At 41.0% G+C, this 15,032-nt stretch overlaps 1 protein-coding gene and 1 long non-coding RNA gene across 2 annotated transcripts; both read right to left on the bottom strand.

Moving 5' to 3' along the window:
- Positions 1 to 8,400: 8,400 nt before the first annotated feature.
- Positions 8,401 to 11,991, bottom strand: LOC118746138 (importin-9). Its single transcript, XM_036479926.1, has 7 exons — positions 11,859 to 11,991; positions 11,173 to 11,793; positions 10,692 to 11,110; positions 10,221 to 10,606; positions 9,976 to 10,141; positions 9,135 to 9,920; positions 8,401 to 9,074 (listed from the first exon to the last, which is right to left on the bottom strand). Exons 1-7 carry the CDS (start codon positions 11,989 to 11,991, stop codon positions 8,529 to 8,531), a joined length of 3,057 nt encoding a protein of 1,018 aa, XP_036335819.1. The 3' UTR covers positions 8,401 to 8,528.
- Positions 11,992 to 13,796: 1,805 nt separating this feature from the next.
- LOC118751499 lies at positions 13,797 to 14,419 on the bottom strand. Its single transcript, XR_004994536.1, has 4 exons — positions 14,388 to 14,419; positions 14,237 to 14,309; positions 14,100 to 14,173; positions 13,797 to 14,037 (listed from the first exon to the last, which is right to left on the bottom strand). It is a non-coding gene; the product is annotated as an uncharacterized LOC118751499 (long non-coding RNA).
- Positions 14,420 to 15,032: the final 613 nt, after the last annotated feature.

Genomic DNA, 15,032 nt, shown 5'->3' with positions numbered 1-15,032 from the left:
TTTTTTTTTTTTTTTTTTTTTTTTTTTTTTTTTTTTTTTCGTAGGAGAGGGAAATGCTTTATGCACTGGCCGGGGGCGCTAGTCTCTATACTACCTTCCCCGAGTGTGGGACTCCCACCGAAGCGTGTTGGGCTACCCACTAAAACCCAAACTCCCACCGCCCGCGCAAGAATCCCGCATCTGGCACCGCAATTCTGCATGTCTTCAGATGCAGGAGCGCGCTGTTAGAGCCTTGGGGCTGCTCTTTTGTAGGGGCGTTTCATTCGGGCGTCCTCAGTAGACAACCGTCCTCTCGTTTGCAGCGGAGTACGAATTTCACGTATCTCGCAACTGCTTCCCACTTTTCTGCGCTGGAAATCATTATCCCAACTATGTTGTCCGGAGTAATGTCTCCGTGTCTTTCTTCCAACATTCTGCGCGAAATCAAGAAGTGTTCGCAGGTGAAGAATGTGTGGTACACGTTATCTTCGACGTTTCCACAGTAGTGACAGAACGGTGAGTCCACCCTTCCCATTCTATGAAGATATTCTCGGAAGTAACCATGACCGGTGAGGAATTGCGTCAGGTAGAAATCGACTTCCCCATGTGGTCTGTTCAGCCATGTTTGAAGGTCGGCTATCAGGGAGTGTGTCCATCGACCTTTTGTGCTCGCGTTCCAGTTTTGTTGCCACTGCTGGATCAGTTGCTCGCGCGCCCTTGCCGCGGCAGCTGCTCGACCTATCTCGGCACTGAGATTGTAAATCTCTTTTCGCTCGTAAGCAAGTAGCTCAATTGGCATGACGCCAGAAATAACTAGAACCGCGTCCGCGGACACTGTACGGTATGCAGAAGCAATGCGTAGTGCCCCTCTGCGCTGTACCGAAGACATTTGAACCCGGTATTTTTTGACTTTCAATGCGTCAGCCCATATTTCTGCCCCGTACAGGAGCACCGATTGGACCGCTGTCATCAGAAGCTTCCTGCGGCATGGCTTCGGGCCGCCCACGTTTGCCATCAGCCGGCTTAGAGCCGCCGTGCTCTGCGCAGCTTTTTCACATACTCCATGGATGTGTTCCCAGAATGTGAGTTTGCTGTCAAGCTTCACCCCTAGGTATTTTGTAGACCTAGAAGTCGTCACGGGTTGAGATCCGACCATTATATTTATAATTGTTGGGATCCGTTTCCTGGTGAGGAGCACGATCTCCGTTTTGGCTGTAGCCAGTTGCAGACCGTGATCGCTCATCCATCCACTGACGTTGCGCATGACCTGGTTTAGCTTGAGCTGTGCTAGCTGGACATTTCTTGCTGTTATGACGGCTGCCACGTCGTCCGCGAAGGCGACAAGGAAGGCGCTCTCCGGCATTTCCGTGCGCAACAGACTGTCATACGTGGCGTTCCAGAGGTCCGGGCCAAGTACAGACCCCTGTGCCGCTCCGCCGGTTATACGTCTCTTTCTCTGACCTTGTGTTGTGTCGTACAAAAGCCAACGGTCTCTGAGGTAGTCCCGGATCATATCTAGCAAGTATGTTGGAACCTTGAATGACCGTTCCAAGGCCTCCAGCATATCGTCCCATCTTGCCGAGTTGAAGGCGTTCTTGACGTCCAGTGTGACTAGCAGCACTATTGGCCGCGCCTGGTGGCAGGCTTCTTCGGCCTTATGTACCGCCTCGACTACTTCGCCAATTGCTCCTATAGTTGAGTGTCCCTTCCTGAAGCCATGTTGTCGGGGTGAAAGGCCTCCCTCGCTTTCTATGGCTGACGTCAAGCGTATTTTGAGCAGACTCTCCATCATTTTGCCTGCTGTGTCTAGCATGCAGAGTGGCCGGAAGGATGAAGGAGAGTTTGGGTCCCCTTTGCCCTTGGGTATAAGCACCAGTCTCGCCTTCTTCCATTGGCTTGGGAAAACCCGGGCCCTAAGGCAGCTGTTGTACATGTTAAGCAGAAGATCAGGGCTCGTTTCCGCTGCTAACCTGATTGCCTCCGCTGGTATGCCATCTGGGCCTGGAGCCTTGCCGGCTTTCATGCTTCGCAGGGCTAGCTTCAGCTCGTCTGTCGAAAACAGTGGTGCCTCGGCTTGCTCCTCGACGAACACTGTGTCGGCTCTTAGTGGGTGTGTGGGAAATAGCGCATCCACTATATTCTTAACTCGGGCCTCATCCATCGCCTGTGATGATGTATGGAACTTTTTCATCACTATTTTGTATCCCTGGCCCCAGGGATCGCGATCCACTTCGTCGCATAGCGCTTTCCAGCAGTTCCGTTTGCTCTTCTGTATCTCGGCCCCAAGTGCTTTCTTTGCGCTTTTGTAGGCTGCTGCTCTGGTCAGCGCCTCGGGTCTACCACGAGCGCGCGTTGCGAGTCTCCGCATTCTATGGCAGGCCCTTCGCAGCTCAGCAATTCGGTCATTCCACCAGTATACCTGCTTTTTACCTGACCATGCTCTCCTCTGTGGCATTGAGGCTTTGCATGCCCGGTGAATGCAGCGCATAGTTTCTTCGACCAGCTTAGTACAAGACTCCCTGTTGTGGATCTCTCCCGTTGTGGGTGAAATGCCTTGGGAATCTGCTAGGAGTGACGTATCGAACTTGCGAACATCGACCCTAGACGGGTTCCATCCTGGTTTCCTGCGAGGGATACTACGTGTTTGCCCTCGCGTGATGTCAGTGACTTGGAAGGTGATGTAGTTGTGGTCGCTACCACTCAGGTCTTCCATCACTCTCCACCCGTCAGCCCTTCGGAGAAGGCTTTCTGAGACCAGGGTTATGTCGGGGATAGAGTATCCAAAACCCGGCCTTCGATATGTAGGGGTCGTTCCGGTGTTGAGGATGGTCAGGCCAATGCGGGCTGCCATTTCAAGGACCAGTCTTCCCCTGGTGTTTGTTTGGGGCATACCCCATTCCACGCCTCTTGCGTTGAAATCTCCAGCAACAATTATGTGGCCGGTTATATCGCGCAATTCGTCTTCAAGGTCTTCGAGCTTTCCCCTGAAGACAGGGACTGTGTCGTTTGGAGACAGGTAGCAGCTCACCACAGTGATTTGCGCCATTTTAACCCAGACGTAGCAGCGTCCTACCCCGCTGCTCTCTGCGCGATGGTTGGGGTTAGCAATCCATATCGCGGCCGAGCCTGATTGGTCAACATGCCAGGTTTCTTTTGTTCTATAGGGTTCACTGATGATGACAGCGTCTGCTCTTTGTTCAAGAACCAATTGGTCCAGCAGGTCATCAGCTACCCTACTCCTGTTCATATTGCCTTGTATAAATTTAATCATATTCTCCCAAGCTTTGTCTTAGCCTCAGCAAGGGCATCCCTGAAGGCCTTGCACGCTCCCGACCCGGGCAGGTGATGGGAATTTTTCTGTCCATCTCCTGCCGAGCACAGGTAGCAGCTTGGGCTTTCTTTACACGCAGAGGCTATGTGGCCCTGCTGACCACATTTCCAGCATGAACTGCTTCTGTCTGGGCCTTTGCATGCCGCCTTTTTGTGGCCATACCCCAGACAGCGGAAACACCTTTGGACATCCGCGCGCTCTCGGACGCGGCAGATAATCCAACCTACTCGCAGCTTCCCCTTTTCAATAAGAGTCCGGCCTGGCAGTTCATCGATTTCCACCACGGCCATTCTTTGTTCTCGCGAGTTTACAGCGAGGAGAGAGACGCGAAGTTGGCCATTCATCTTGTCTCCTAACTCCCCGCGTATAGCGTTCTCCACTTCTGGGGCCGTGGTTAGGCAGTCCATGCCCAGAACTTCTAGACGTAAACGTCTAGTGAGAATACGGGCGTCTCCAAGCTGGCCAATGGCAGTGCACACATTTTCCTTAAATGCTGTGTGGTTGCCACAGCGCTCCATTTCGATGAGCACGCCGCCTTCGCGGGTTTTCCGAACAGATCGAATTACGGTCTCCGTCTTCTCGGGTTGGAGCTTACCGCGTATCGTTCCCAGCACCTCTGCATAGGTTTTGCCTTCAGCTGGCTTAATTATTAATTTGGCGAGACTCTTCTTTTTTCTCACCCTCTTCTTTTTTTTGCGGCTGGTCGCCTCGCCCTTATTGACCAAGGGTTCACCTGGCGCTGGCCCTGGCTTGGGCTTTCTGCTTTTTCCAACCGTTTTCCATTGATTGTCTGGTACGGTTTTCTGTGCATTGTTGTTATTATTGCCATTATTATTAGGATTATTAATAATAATGTTTTTACTACTATTATTATTATTAGCAGTAGTATTTTTCTTCTTTTCCGGCTCGCCTGTAGGGGAGTCGGATCGAGTTCGACCTCTCTTTTGCGAGCCAGGGCCAGCCTTCCGCAGCTCGGAAAGGGTAGGCCCCTTCCGGCGCTGCTCTCGGAGGTAGCTTAATATATTTAAGCTCTCCTCGATTTGGGCCATACCTGTTTTTATGTCCATGGACACATTCTTTTGCTTAGACACAGCGCTCTGCATCTTCTTCAGGACAAGCCGAATCTGGGCCAATTGCTCATCTTCATTGCCTTCGCAAGTTCCCAAGCTTGCGGTGACATGCTTGTCGCTGTTTGCAGCAGCCGGCGTTTGAAGACGACTATCCCGGCTGCCGGGAGTTGCCGTTTGGCAAGGTGTAGCCTTCTGCGCCACGCCGGCGGCTTTCTCCGTGCTCGTGGTGCCGGAATTTGCCTGCAGAGGAGTTTGTGGCGGGGAGCGCACGACTCTACTGCTCTTCCTGAATGCGCTGCATTCTTCCTCCGTATCATCGACGTTCGTTTCGTTTATTGGTTTTGTTTTAATCATTTTCAGTCAATTGGGTCTCCGCTTCAAGCCGCTATCTCCACACGTAGCACAGTCGCTTTTAAGTGTCCCGAAGTTCCCTTCTCTCAAAGGAGCAGGCCATCGCGAGGGTTGACACAAGTCCTTATGGGATATTGTGTTCAGAGCCAAGACAGCGCAAAACCAGGAGTAAATCTCAACTGGACCTGTGCGGCCAACTAAATGGCGACGTGTATTGAACGTACTTGAAGACCTGCCAGGGTTTTAACGAGACGGAGGCGATCGCAGCATTAGCCCACCAGCCATTTCTGTGAGGTGTCACCCTCACATACTAAAGTGGCGGAATACTGCTCTCGCCAGCCCAATATCAGACTAATCGTATACATGCTCCAGTATGCCATGAACAGGATCTAACTGGTCTCAATCCTGGGATGCTTTTTGGGGGGCGGCATCTGTTCGCCCGGACACAGGAGATTCATCAAGCATTTCTGATCTTTTAAATCAGGCCCTCGTCTCCTGCCGCTCTTGGTCTGGGACTGCTTATTGGTTATTCGCAGCTAACCTATCGGAGTAGGCCGTTCACGATCCGCCCTGTGTGACCCTGGTAAGGTCCTGAGCTTAGCCCTTAGATTTAATGGTATTATATTCTCAATTTATAAATTCCACTATCTACAATAACATTTTATTACAAGAGCAAAATCCTCTATCTACACAATATTGCTGGAAAATTTTTTTATATTAACATTTTTTGTAGCAGGCCAAATAAAGACTGGGTAAGTTACATGTGTCTATGTACATATGTACATGTTACCGGTAAAATCCGATCTTAGGTCAAACTAGTTTTACTTACATGCGATATATCTGTCCAACCGAAACCAAATTGGATACAATAATCTTGTGGATTGTGTAGCTTGAGTTGGACTGATGAAATTTACAAAAATAATTTGTCCTAAGATCGGGTTTGGCCGGTAGCGTATATACATACATACATAAGTATATTTTTATTTGCCGAATAACTAGAACCAACTGTTAACGTGTGCATAATATAACCAAACAGTTGGAAATGTCCGCCTTGCACCTTATTGCGATTGATTATGCATCATCAAAAGAAGGTTCTGGAATTGACGGAATTCCTAAAATCAAATAAAAAAATTAACTAACTGACCTTGCAGTAATTTAAGGTTACCTAAATAGATTCCGACAATGAGGAAATAAACCCCAAATCGTGTTCCAATAAAAGAAAAGCGAATTCAATGAAAAGGATGAAAGGACAAAAGTATTTCGGATTCCAAAGATGAAAATGTCAAACAAAATAGCCTTAAGTCAGCAAGGAAAATTGGGCTAAAATACATGTCGGCCACATGTTTCAAAAGCAAAGTCAGGCACTGTGGACAGTTTGATGAAGAGTGCAGATTAGAGATATTTTTGAGTCATTTTGGAATATGTCGTGGGAAGCTAAGCGAGTTTTCATACGTTTCTCAGATTAAAAACATGATGTATTGTTGAAAACTCCAGACTAAACAGCTTTATTTTTCGACTGCCTTAAAACAATCAATCATTGCAAGTATGTAAATCAATAGGGGAGCTCACGTTGAGTAGAATTTTAGGTGTAAAGTTGCTACGTAGCAATCTACCACATGTTTTGTTGCTCTTCCAACAACAAAATGCGTGCTAGATTGCTACGTAGCAACTTTACACCTAAAATGCTACGGAAAGTGAGTACCGCTAATGTTTCTTTCTACTTTGTCTTTAAAAATTGATATGGTAAGAGGTAGGTTAAAAAATTGCAATAACGACAATTCGTCGCCTACCACCCGAACAACAAATTTGTTTGTCTGGATTCGAAAATGTTCCTTAAAGAATACTTAAAAAAATTGGACAAAATGGAGAGCCATTATTGCCGTAAAGACACGCATAAAACATATACCGCAGCAACATTTAGAACAAAAACCGATATTTATAGAAACTATCTCGAAAAATGTTCGGAAAAGCGTCTACAACCGGTATCTATATTTACGTTTTCAAAAGTTTTCGCTGAAAAAAACTTAGCTCTCTTTATGCCTCGCAAGGATCAGTGCGATAAATGTGTTGGATTTAAGGCTCACCAAATTTCTGATTACGAATATAATGATCATATTTCGAAAAAAGAACGAGAGCAGCTTGAAAAGCAAAAAGACAAACTTTTAGGTCAAGAAGGACGATGTCATTTCTTTACTATGGACGCTCAAGCAGTTAAACTTTGTCCTAATATAAATGCATCATCGATTTATTTTAAACAGCGTTTGCAAGTCCACAACTTTACTATGTATAATATCGTGAACCATGAATGCACAAATTATTGGTGGAACGAAAGTAATGGAGATTTATCGGCTTCGTTTTTTATTACATGCATAATTCATCACTTAAAAACCTGTTGGTTATCTGATACGTTACTGATCATCATATATTCAGATGGTTGCGGTTATCAGAATCGGAACAGTTACTTATCAAATACAGTCTATTTTTGCTATAGAACATAATAAAGTTATAGAACAAAAGTATTTAGAAAAAGGCCATACTCAAATGGAGTGTGACCCAGCACACACCAAATTCGAAAACAAATTAAAAAACCAATCTATATATCTACCAAACGACTACATTAATATAACCAAAGGGGCTCGAAGGACTATAAAAGTCAATAATCGTATTATTCAAAAACCATTTCATGCTTTATATTTACAATACGACTTTTTCAAAAACTACAGTGATAGAGATCGTATCCGGTTTTCGAGCATAAGACCCAGACGAATCAGAAAGGAGCCTACGGTTGCCGAGCTAAGGTCTCTTAAATATTTGCCGAGTGGAGACGTTCTGTTCGAGATAAATTTCAATGATAACTACAAGGATTTACCTGCACGAATTAAGAAGTATTCAGGCTACAACGAACCAAAGCCTCTACATTCTGATTCAATTCCGATCCATCTATCTAAATGGAAGCATTTACAACAGTTGAAACCAGTTATTCCATCTGAATATCATTACTTTTATGATAATTTATTGGCGCAACTAAGTTCCAATTCGGCATCTAACCGTGTTTGCGCAAATTGCAAATTTCCATCAATTATAGTTTATAAATAAAATAGAATGATGCTTTGTTTTGCTCTATTTCCGAATAGCATCATCCAAACACCCATGCTTGTTCAAAAAAAATTTAGTAGATATAGCTGCTACCTCATACCTCTTGTGTTAAGATTACCGGTTACTAACATAATGCATCTGTAAATCATTCTAACGTCATAAACCACTGTCTGGCAGCTAGTAGCCTCTCGAGTGCGCTAAGACTACTATATGTGCGTGTATATTTTTCCTTACCCTGTTATAAACTAATAAAACAACATTTTACCTTTGGTCGGTGATGTTAAACGAATAACCGTGACATTCGTTCGCGTGTAACATCATAAATGTATGTGCGCGAATGTTCGTAAATGAATATTTCCGAACTCTTATATAAAGTGCAGTAACTCAAACAATTTTTTAGATATGCGCAAATATTACAAAATAGCAAATTGTTTATTTCTTATTCGATTTTATAATTTTTACAGATACATACTTCATCCTTCGAACCATGGGAAACCGGCGGAATAAAATCAAAGCGCATGTAAATAACTGGGAAGGATTGAAATTTAACAAAATAAATATAACAGCGTTAAATTATTTATCATCGGTTTTAACAGAAATCGATACAAAGATTTAGTACTTTTTCGTATTTATCGATAGTATAAAAATATGAGAATGCTTATATTATTTCAGTTAGTGATGAATGCGTCGTTTTTTTTCATTTAGGCTACATCGACTTGTATGGACTTCAGCACTTGTTTCTCAGCCTCATTTAAATGGCTTACGAACATACTGAAATGTTCATTGCTCGAAAAGTTCTGTAAGAATTTCGTAAGGTTTTCTTCCATATTTGTTTGGAATAGCGGATTTTTCATTAGCTCTTGAGTGAGTTGATCGTCGTCGGTGTTCTCTTCATCATCCTCATTGAAATACAAGTCGGATATGAAGCGAGGCTTCGGTGGCGAATTTCCAGAAGATTTGTCACCGACCGCGCCACTAGAGAGATCATCTTCTTCATCAGAATCTTCTTCATAGTCCGCGAGATGTGCTTCTTTTAAATGAGCCAGCTCGTTAACAAGAAGCTTAAACATTTTTACCAGTGCAGGAATAGAAACCCATTGTTGGGCAGCTGCCGCTTGCGATCTCGTTTTCACACGTGTGCTGCTAGTATCAGATATGACTTGTTCTTTAACTGTTATGGTTGTGAGCCGATTATCTTGCGTGGTGACGCCGTATTCAAAAAGTTTGCAAAGTGCCATCGTTGTCACCTAACAAGAAGCAATTATATAAAAATTAATGTACTAAAATTTATGCAATCATTCTCTAACCTTTCGTTCAAAGGTTCCAAAGAAAGAAGTTTGCTTTGCTAACCAGTTACTAAATACAAATTGCATAGCAGGTTCGCCGGTAGGACCGGGTACGGTTGATAAAAAATTCAGTACAGCATCCATTTGAGTGAGGAAGAGATGGGCGAATATCACCACCAAACTCATTATCACCTTAAGGCACTCCGCAAGTTGCATTTTGCTGATTACCGCCTTTAAAAGCAGATCTACATTTTCTCCCAACATATTACCCATTTTAGTAATGATTGTTATAACTAAACGATCGACTTGGCCAGCCGTCATTTCGTTATTCATCGGGTTTAGCAACATTGTAGTCAGTTGCATTATATAGTTTAGACCTTCCCCATTTTTGTATGCACAAATTTGTTCAGGTGACACAAATATAAATGTACGCAGGCATTCTCCACCAGATACCATTACGGCATTGTCGTCAGAACGTAGAACGCAGTGAACCATGGCAGGGAAAGCGCTCTCTACAAGTGCCGCTGACAGTGGAGCTTTTGAATATCGCACAATGGTGGTCAATACGTCCAATGCAATATCTTGTTTTGCCGAATTTGCTTGCTCACCTTGCAAAGAAAGTATGCTAACAATTGTCGGGATAAACTTTTCCTGTAGTGGTTGCAAGCACATGGGGTTTTGTAAGAGTGCTTTTATAAGATCCTGAACGATTTCTAAAATGTAAGGATCTTCTGGGTATTTTAAGAACACGGCTATTGTTAAGGGAATTAATTTGGATTGCGCCTGGGCTGCAAACGAAGGATCAAACTGAAAAGATTGACATATATTTACGTTCTTAAGAGCAATCTTGCAAAATTATTACCGTTATGATTGTAGTTAAACATTCCAAAATTAGAGTTAGTACTGATGATTTACAGCCGGGTACAATTTCTAGAATTCCATCAACAAAACCGGGCAATTTGGCCTGAATTAACGTCCGTTTATCTCCTTCCGATTTTTCGTGCGCTTGTACAAATCCATGGATAGCCCTAATATAGATATTTTCAAAAGTTAACTAAGCATGGCGAATGAGAGATACAACAACAACAATGCGAGATATAGACTTACCTCACAGCACTAATCTTCAATACTATTGATTTTTCCGAAGACAGACTTTGCATAGTTGCGACCAAGATTTCCTCCAACATCTGCGGATTGTAAAGTTTTGATTTGGAATAAGTGCTTAGTGTCCACAAGGCACGTCCGACCAAATGAGCCGAGTCTTGATAATTCAACAAATTCCGAACTAGTGTAAGGTAGTTCAATAAATCGAATTGGTCCTCAGTCTCAAGAATAAGTTCTCGGTATGAGTGTACTGCTACCATACAGGCTTCCTGTATCTTCCACCAGTTTGGGTTGCGTGCACTCTTCTCAGCCTCCGCTACATTCATATGACGACCCAGAGCTTCTTGTAAAGCCGGTAATACTTTGGTACCAAGTTCATCACATAGAGCCTTTAATCGACGATAATTAGATAGGTGCTCTCAGTTTGAAAATCATTATGCATGTGCTTAGGTATACATATCTAGCTATACTTACACTTAAGACATCTTGTCCACACAATCTGATTGTCAATTCCACGCCCCCTTCTTCCTCATCATCAACAAATTTTTCAGGATCTTCGTTCCAGTCCTCAATTTGTTCTTCAGGCACTTGTATATACACAATTACAATATATATCAAATCGGTTAGTACATTTTTGATAACAGAACGAAATTTCCCAGTGCAAATTATACATTGAATAAATTCAAAAATCTGGATAATCATTGTTGAGAAATTAGTGAGTTCGTCATCCTCGACAGATTCCGATATAGGAAAAGGATTTGGCTCGATTTGGTTAACAGTAACTTTAACGTAAACATCTGCAATTTGTGTTAGCAGCTGCCATATGATTGGTAGTACACGTTCCATGTAAGGTTGGATATATTTTGGCATCTCAGTCACGAGGAACGTCAATACTAAAGTAGATAACATTAATTTGAATTATTGTATTAAAATGTTAATCGTAAAATTCACAAACGTTTCACTATTTCCGTCCTGAGCATGAAGTTTGAGGTATTGCCACTGTTCATTGATAAATAGTGCATCAACTTTTCCATAAAATTGTTTAGGATCGAGTTCATCATAGTTGCCTGTTCGTGTTTATCAGCAATATTTATACTAATGGACAGGAAAAGTGACTTTAATATGCGTATAGCTGAAGTACGCGTTTTAATGCTATAGTTCTGTTCTGATTCAAATATGCGGTAGACTTCCGATATAACAACGGGTCCCAGTTCCTTAACTTGCTTCTCGTCATACGAAAAATCTTGAAGTATCTGCATAGCGCCATGTATAGAGTCTTCATTACCACCCAAACACTTGATTATAATATCAAATAACTCTGTCCACACAGTAGGCCAATCGGTCATAGCAATTGTCGAAATAGTATGTGCTACCGACGAGCGAATCTTTGAGTTTGGATCGTATAATCCATTTGGTAAGATGTTTCGTATTGTACGCTTTGCCTGCTCTGTAGCAACGTCATCTTCCTCACTCCAGTGATTCTCCACATAGCGGGTAAGCATAATACAAGCAATCTGACGCAAAGGCAATTCAAAAGACTGATTCATAATTAACTCGGATAAGTATACGCCATAACCTGTAATTGAAGTAGATGTACATAGTCTTTTCCCCCCAAGTAATATGGTACATTTTCGATATTACCCTCGGTGTACTCTAGGTGCTTAATTCTTTGTTCAGCCGATTGCAATACATTCGTTTCCGAGCTGAGCAAATTTTGCAGCTCCTCGAATAGCGCCTGTTTAACGGAGTCAGCATTTTGAAATGCATGCGACATTTTCTTTTTTAAATTCTGATCAGCACTTTACAAGATATATAAGTATGTTAAAATATAAAAACCGGCAGGAGCGCAACTTGCACAATGAACAGATACAAAAAATAGTGTGCTAATTATCTGTCAAGTTTTTGCAAACCAAAGGTCTAGGCATGGATAACACTGCGCTGCGCGGCGCAATTGCATTAGCACCATAGCCGGAGTTGCCGCGGCAATAGCAGTATATGGAAAGCGCCAGCGCCATTAACACCAAGCAACATATGAGGCACACACACAATTCGCCTTAACTCTTTGAAAATTTATATGTACTTTGTTTTTGCTTTTGAGTGTTGAGAACGCATATTTAAAGCTTTTACTCCAGAATGATAGAATATCGTGGCATTTACTACATTCCTAGCAATTAAATTCAGTTGGCGGTACAAGCGTTGCTCCGCGCCGAAAATTAAAGAAATAATAGACATGACACCACTGTATGGTGCATGATTCAATAATACAAGCATGAACGAAAGACACAAGATCACGTAAGAACAAGAGAGTGAAAAAAGTAGATTTTTTTTCATGTAAGGTTGGATAAATATTGACATTTGATTCAATCGACTGCCTTGTAAGGTTGCATTTGAGAAGGAAAGAGAAAGCGGGTAACCATTTATCCCCCTTTGTGAAAAGGTAGTGGGAAAAGTAGTGTGGTAGTGCTGAAATGGTTTTTTTTTTAATTCAATTAAATATATGAAACGGATTCCACTGATCTACACAATAGACAATGAATTAACTTTTTATGGTATAATAAACATGCCTTAAGATATTAAAATGAAATAAACGAATATTCACATAAAATTCTGACCAAAGAAAAATCGTATCGACAAATATTCCCAAATATTCAAAATAAACCATGGTTGCATTGAAATTCCAGTATATATTAAACAAAATTAATGGAATTGAAACAAATCCTTTATTCAAAAGGACTATATGAAGAAATATACAAATAGTAATGATGTAATTAATATAATGCATATAAATTAATCTATTAAAAATTATATTTGTTGCATTTAAAAATTACATGTTAAATATCTTGAATTGAATTATATTTGGTTTTTTAAAAATTTAAATTTGTTAGTAATGTTTTCTACTATTTTTTCCAATCAGTCTTGCTTATCATTATACATTTTCAATATCGTAATTGAACTACATTTGGTTTTTTACAAATTTAAATGATTTAGTAATGTTTCATACTATTTTCTCCAATAAGTCTTGCTAATCATTATATTGGTTACATTGAAAAGTTGGATCTTGAGTGACTAATTTAATTATTTGGTTTTTTCATTAAAATTTAATTTTAATATTTTGTACTTTTTTCCATTTAGTCTTCTTAATCATAATATTGGTTACATTTAAAAAATATGTATTCAGTATCGTAATTTAATTATATTTGGTTTTTTAAGCATGTAAATTTCTGGAAATGTTTTCTACTATTTTCTCTTATCAGTCTTGTTAATCATTATATTGGTTACATTTAAAAAGTAGATCTTGATTTTCTAATTTAATTACATTTGGTTTTTTAATTAAAATTTAATTTTATTTTTTTGTACTTTTTGGGTGTTCTATAGATGAACGGTTAGTACACTAGACTTTGTCCACTTATTAGAACTTGCATACAAAACACCAGCATATCACACACCGTCTTCAAAAGAGTTACAACTCACAATTTGTAATTTTTGAAATTATGGACAGAGCTTCTATTTGACTTTCAGCAAAAGCTGCAGAAATTTTTTTCTTATAATTTGTTAAAAAAAACCTAAGGTAAAGTCGTCCATTTCCATGTGTGCTAAGAAATAGTTTTTCGCATTTTCTTACAACCGTATTATTTGAGTTGTGACTCTATTGAACACGGTGTGCGATATTGTAAAGGCCTTGCGCTAAAAGTGGGCTGCGCTACGATCATGTTCAGCTTGCGGTAAGGAAAAAGTTGTACCTGTGATCAGATTAGAATCCTGGAAGTATATAACAATCACTGCACCAGCGAATGTAGACGGAAACACAATTGATCCGGACCTACACAAGAAAATATATTTATTAATATTTGTACTTTCACTTTTATGGGGTGGTATACATACTTGTAAATATGTAAAGGCTTCAAAGGGAGAATCCCTGCACCAGCGAATGTGGACGGACACACAGATGATCAGGACTTGCGCAAGAAAATATCTTTATTAATATTTGCACTTTCAGTTTTATGGTGTGGTATACTTACTTGTAAATATGCAAAACTTTACTTGTTGTAAAACTCTAGTTCTTTAATATGAATTGTGAATAACTCTGAGACTCTGCAAAGAAATACATATGTAAATTATTGTTTTAATTCAAAATATTTCCATTATTTTAGACTTTTTTGGCATACTTACTTGAATTTGGTCAATAAGAAAATGAATTTCCACATAACAATCGATGAAAATATCGGCAGTGTTGCCTGTTGAACTTTTTATACGAACACAGTATTTCTCCTTGTATTTTAGTAGTAGTTTCTATAAATCAAAAAAGAAAGCAACACACGCTAAGGCAGAATGCGGGAGCGAGACAACGGCCAGCTTATCCAACCTTAGGTGCAATCCCGTATTCCTCGGACTCGGACTAGTAAAACTGTCAAAAAATAAAAATTCGCTCAGAGCGAGAGAGTAACATTGAAAAGTACGGGATCGCTTTCTAGTAAAAAATGGTAACTTCTGTCAACTTCAACATAAAATCCAAATTTTGGTTGAAAATTTTTGCTTAGTTTGTACGTAAACACACTCAGCTCACACATGTAAATAACCAAAAATACTTTCAATTTCATTAGAATCCACTTAAACAAGTAATTAAATACTTTGCAACATGAATTAGCAGAGTGCACGTTCCCTTTGTTTACAATTTGGTTGCCAAACACACTACAGCTGATCGTTTGACACATTTACCAGAATTTACCTGCAAAAAATTCTCGGACTAAAAGCTTAGTATCCAGCTCTTAAGAAAACGGTCAAGAAAAAATTGCCATTATTTCGCGCGTGTCTCCA

This window comes from Rhagoletis pomonella, unplaced genomic scaffold, assembly GCF_013731165.1.
Source record: "Rhagoletis pomonella isolate Grant_MI unplaced genomic scaffold, Rhpom_1.0 Rhpom_scaffold_00001, whole genome shotgun sequence".
Lineage (NCBI taxonomy): Eukaryota > Metazoa > Arthropoda > Insecta > Diptera > Tephritidae > Rhagoletis > Rhagoletis pomonella.
Note: the sequence above shows the minus strand (reverse complement) of the source record. Positions and strands in the feature narration are given on the sequence as shown.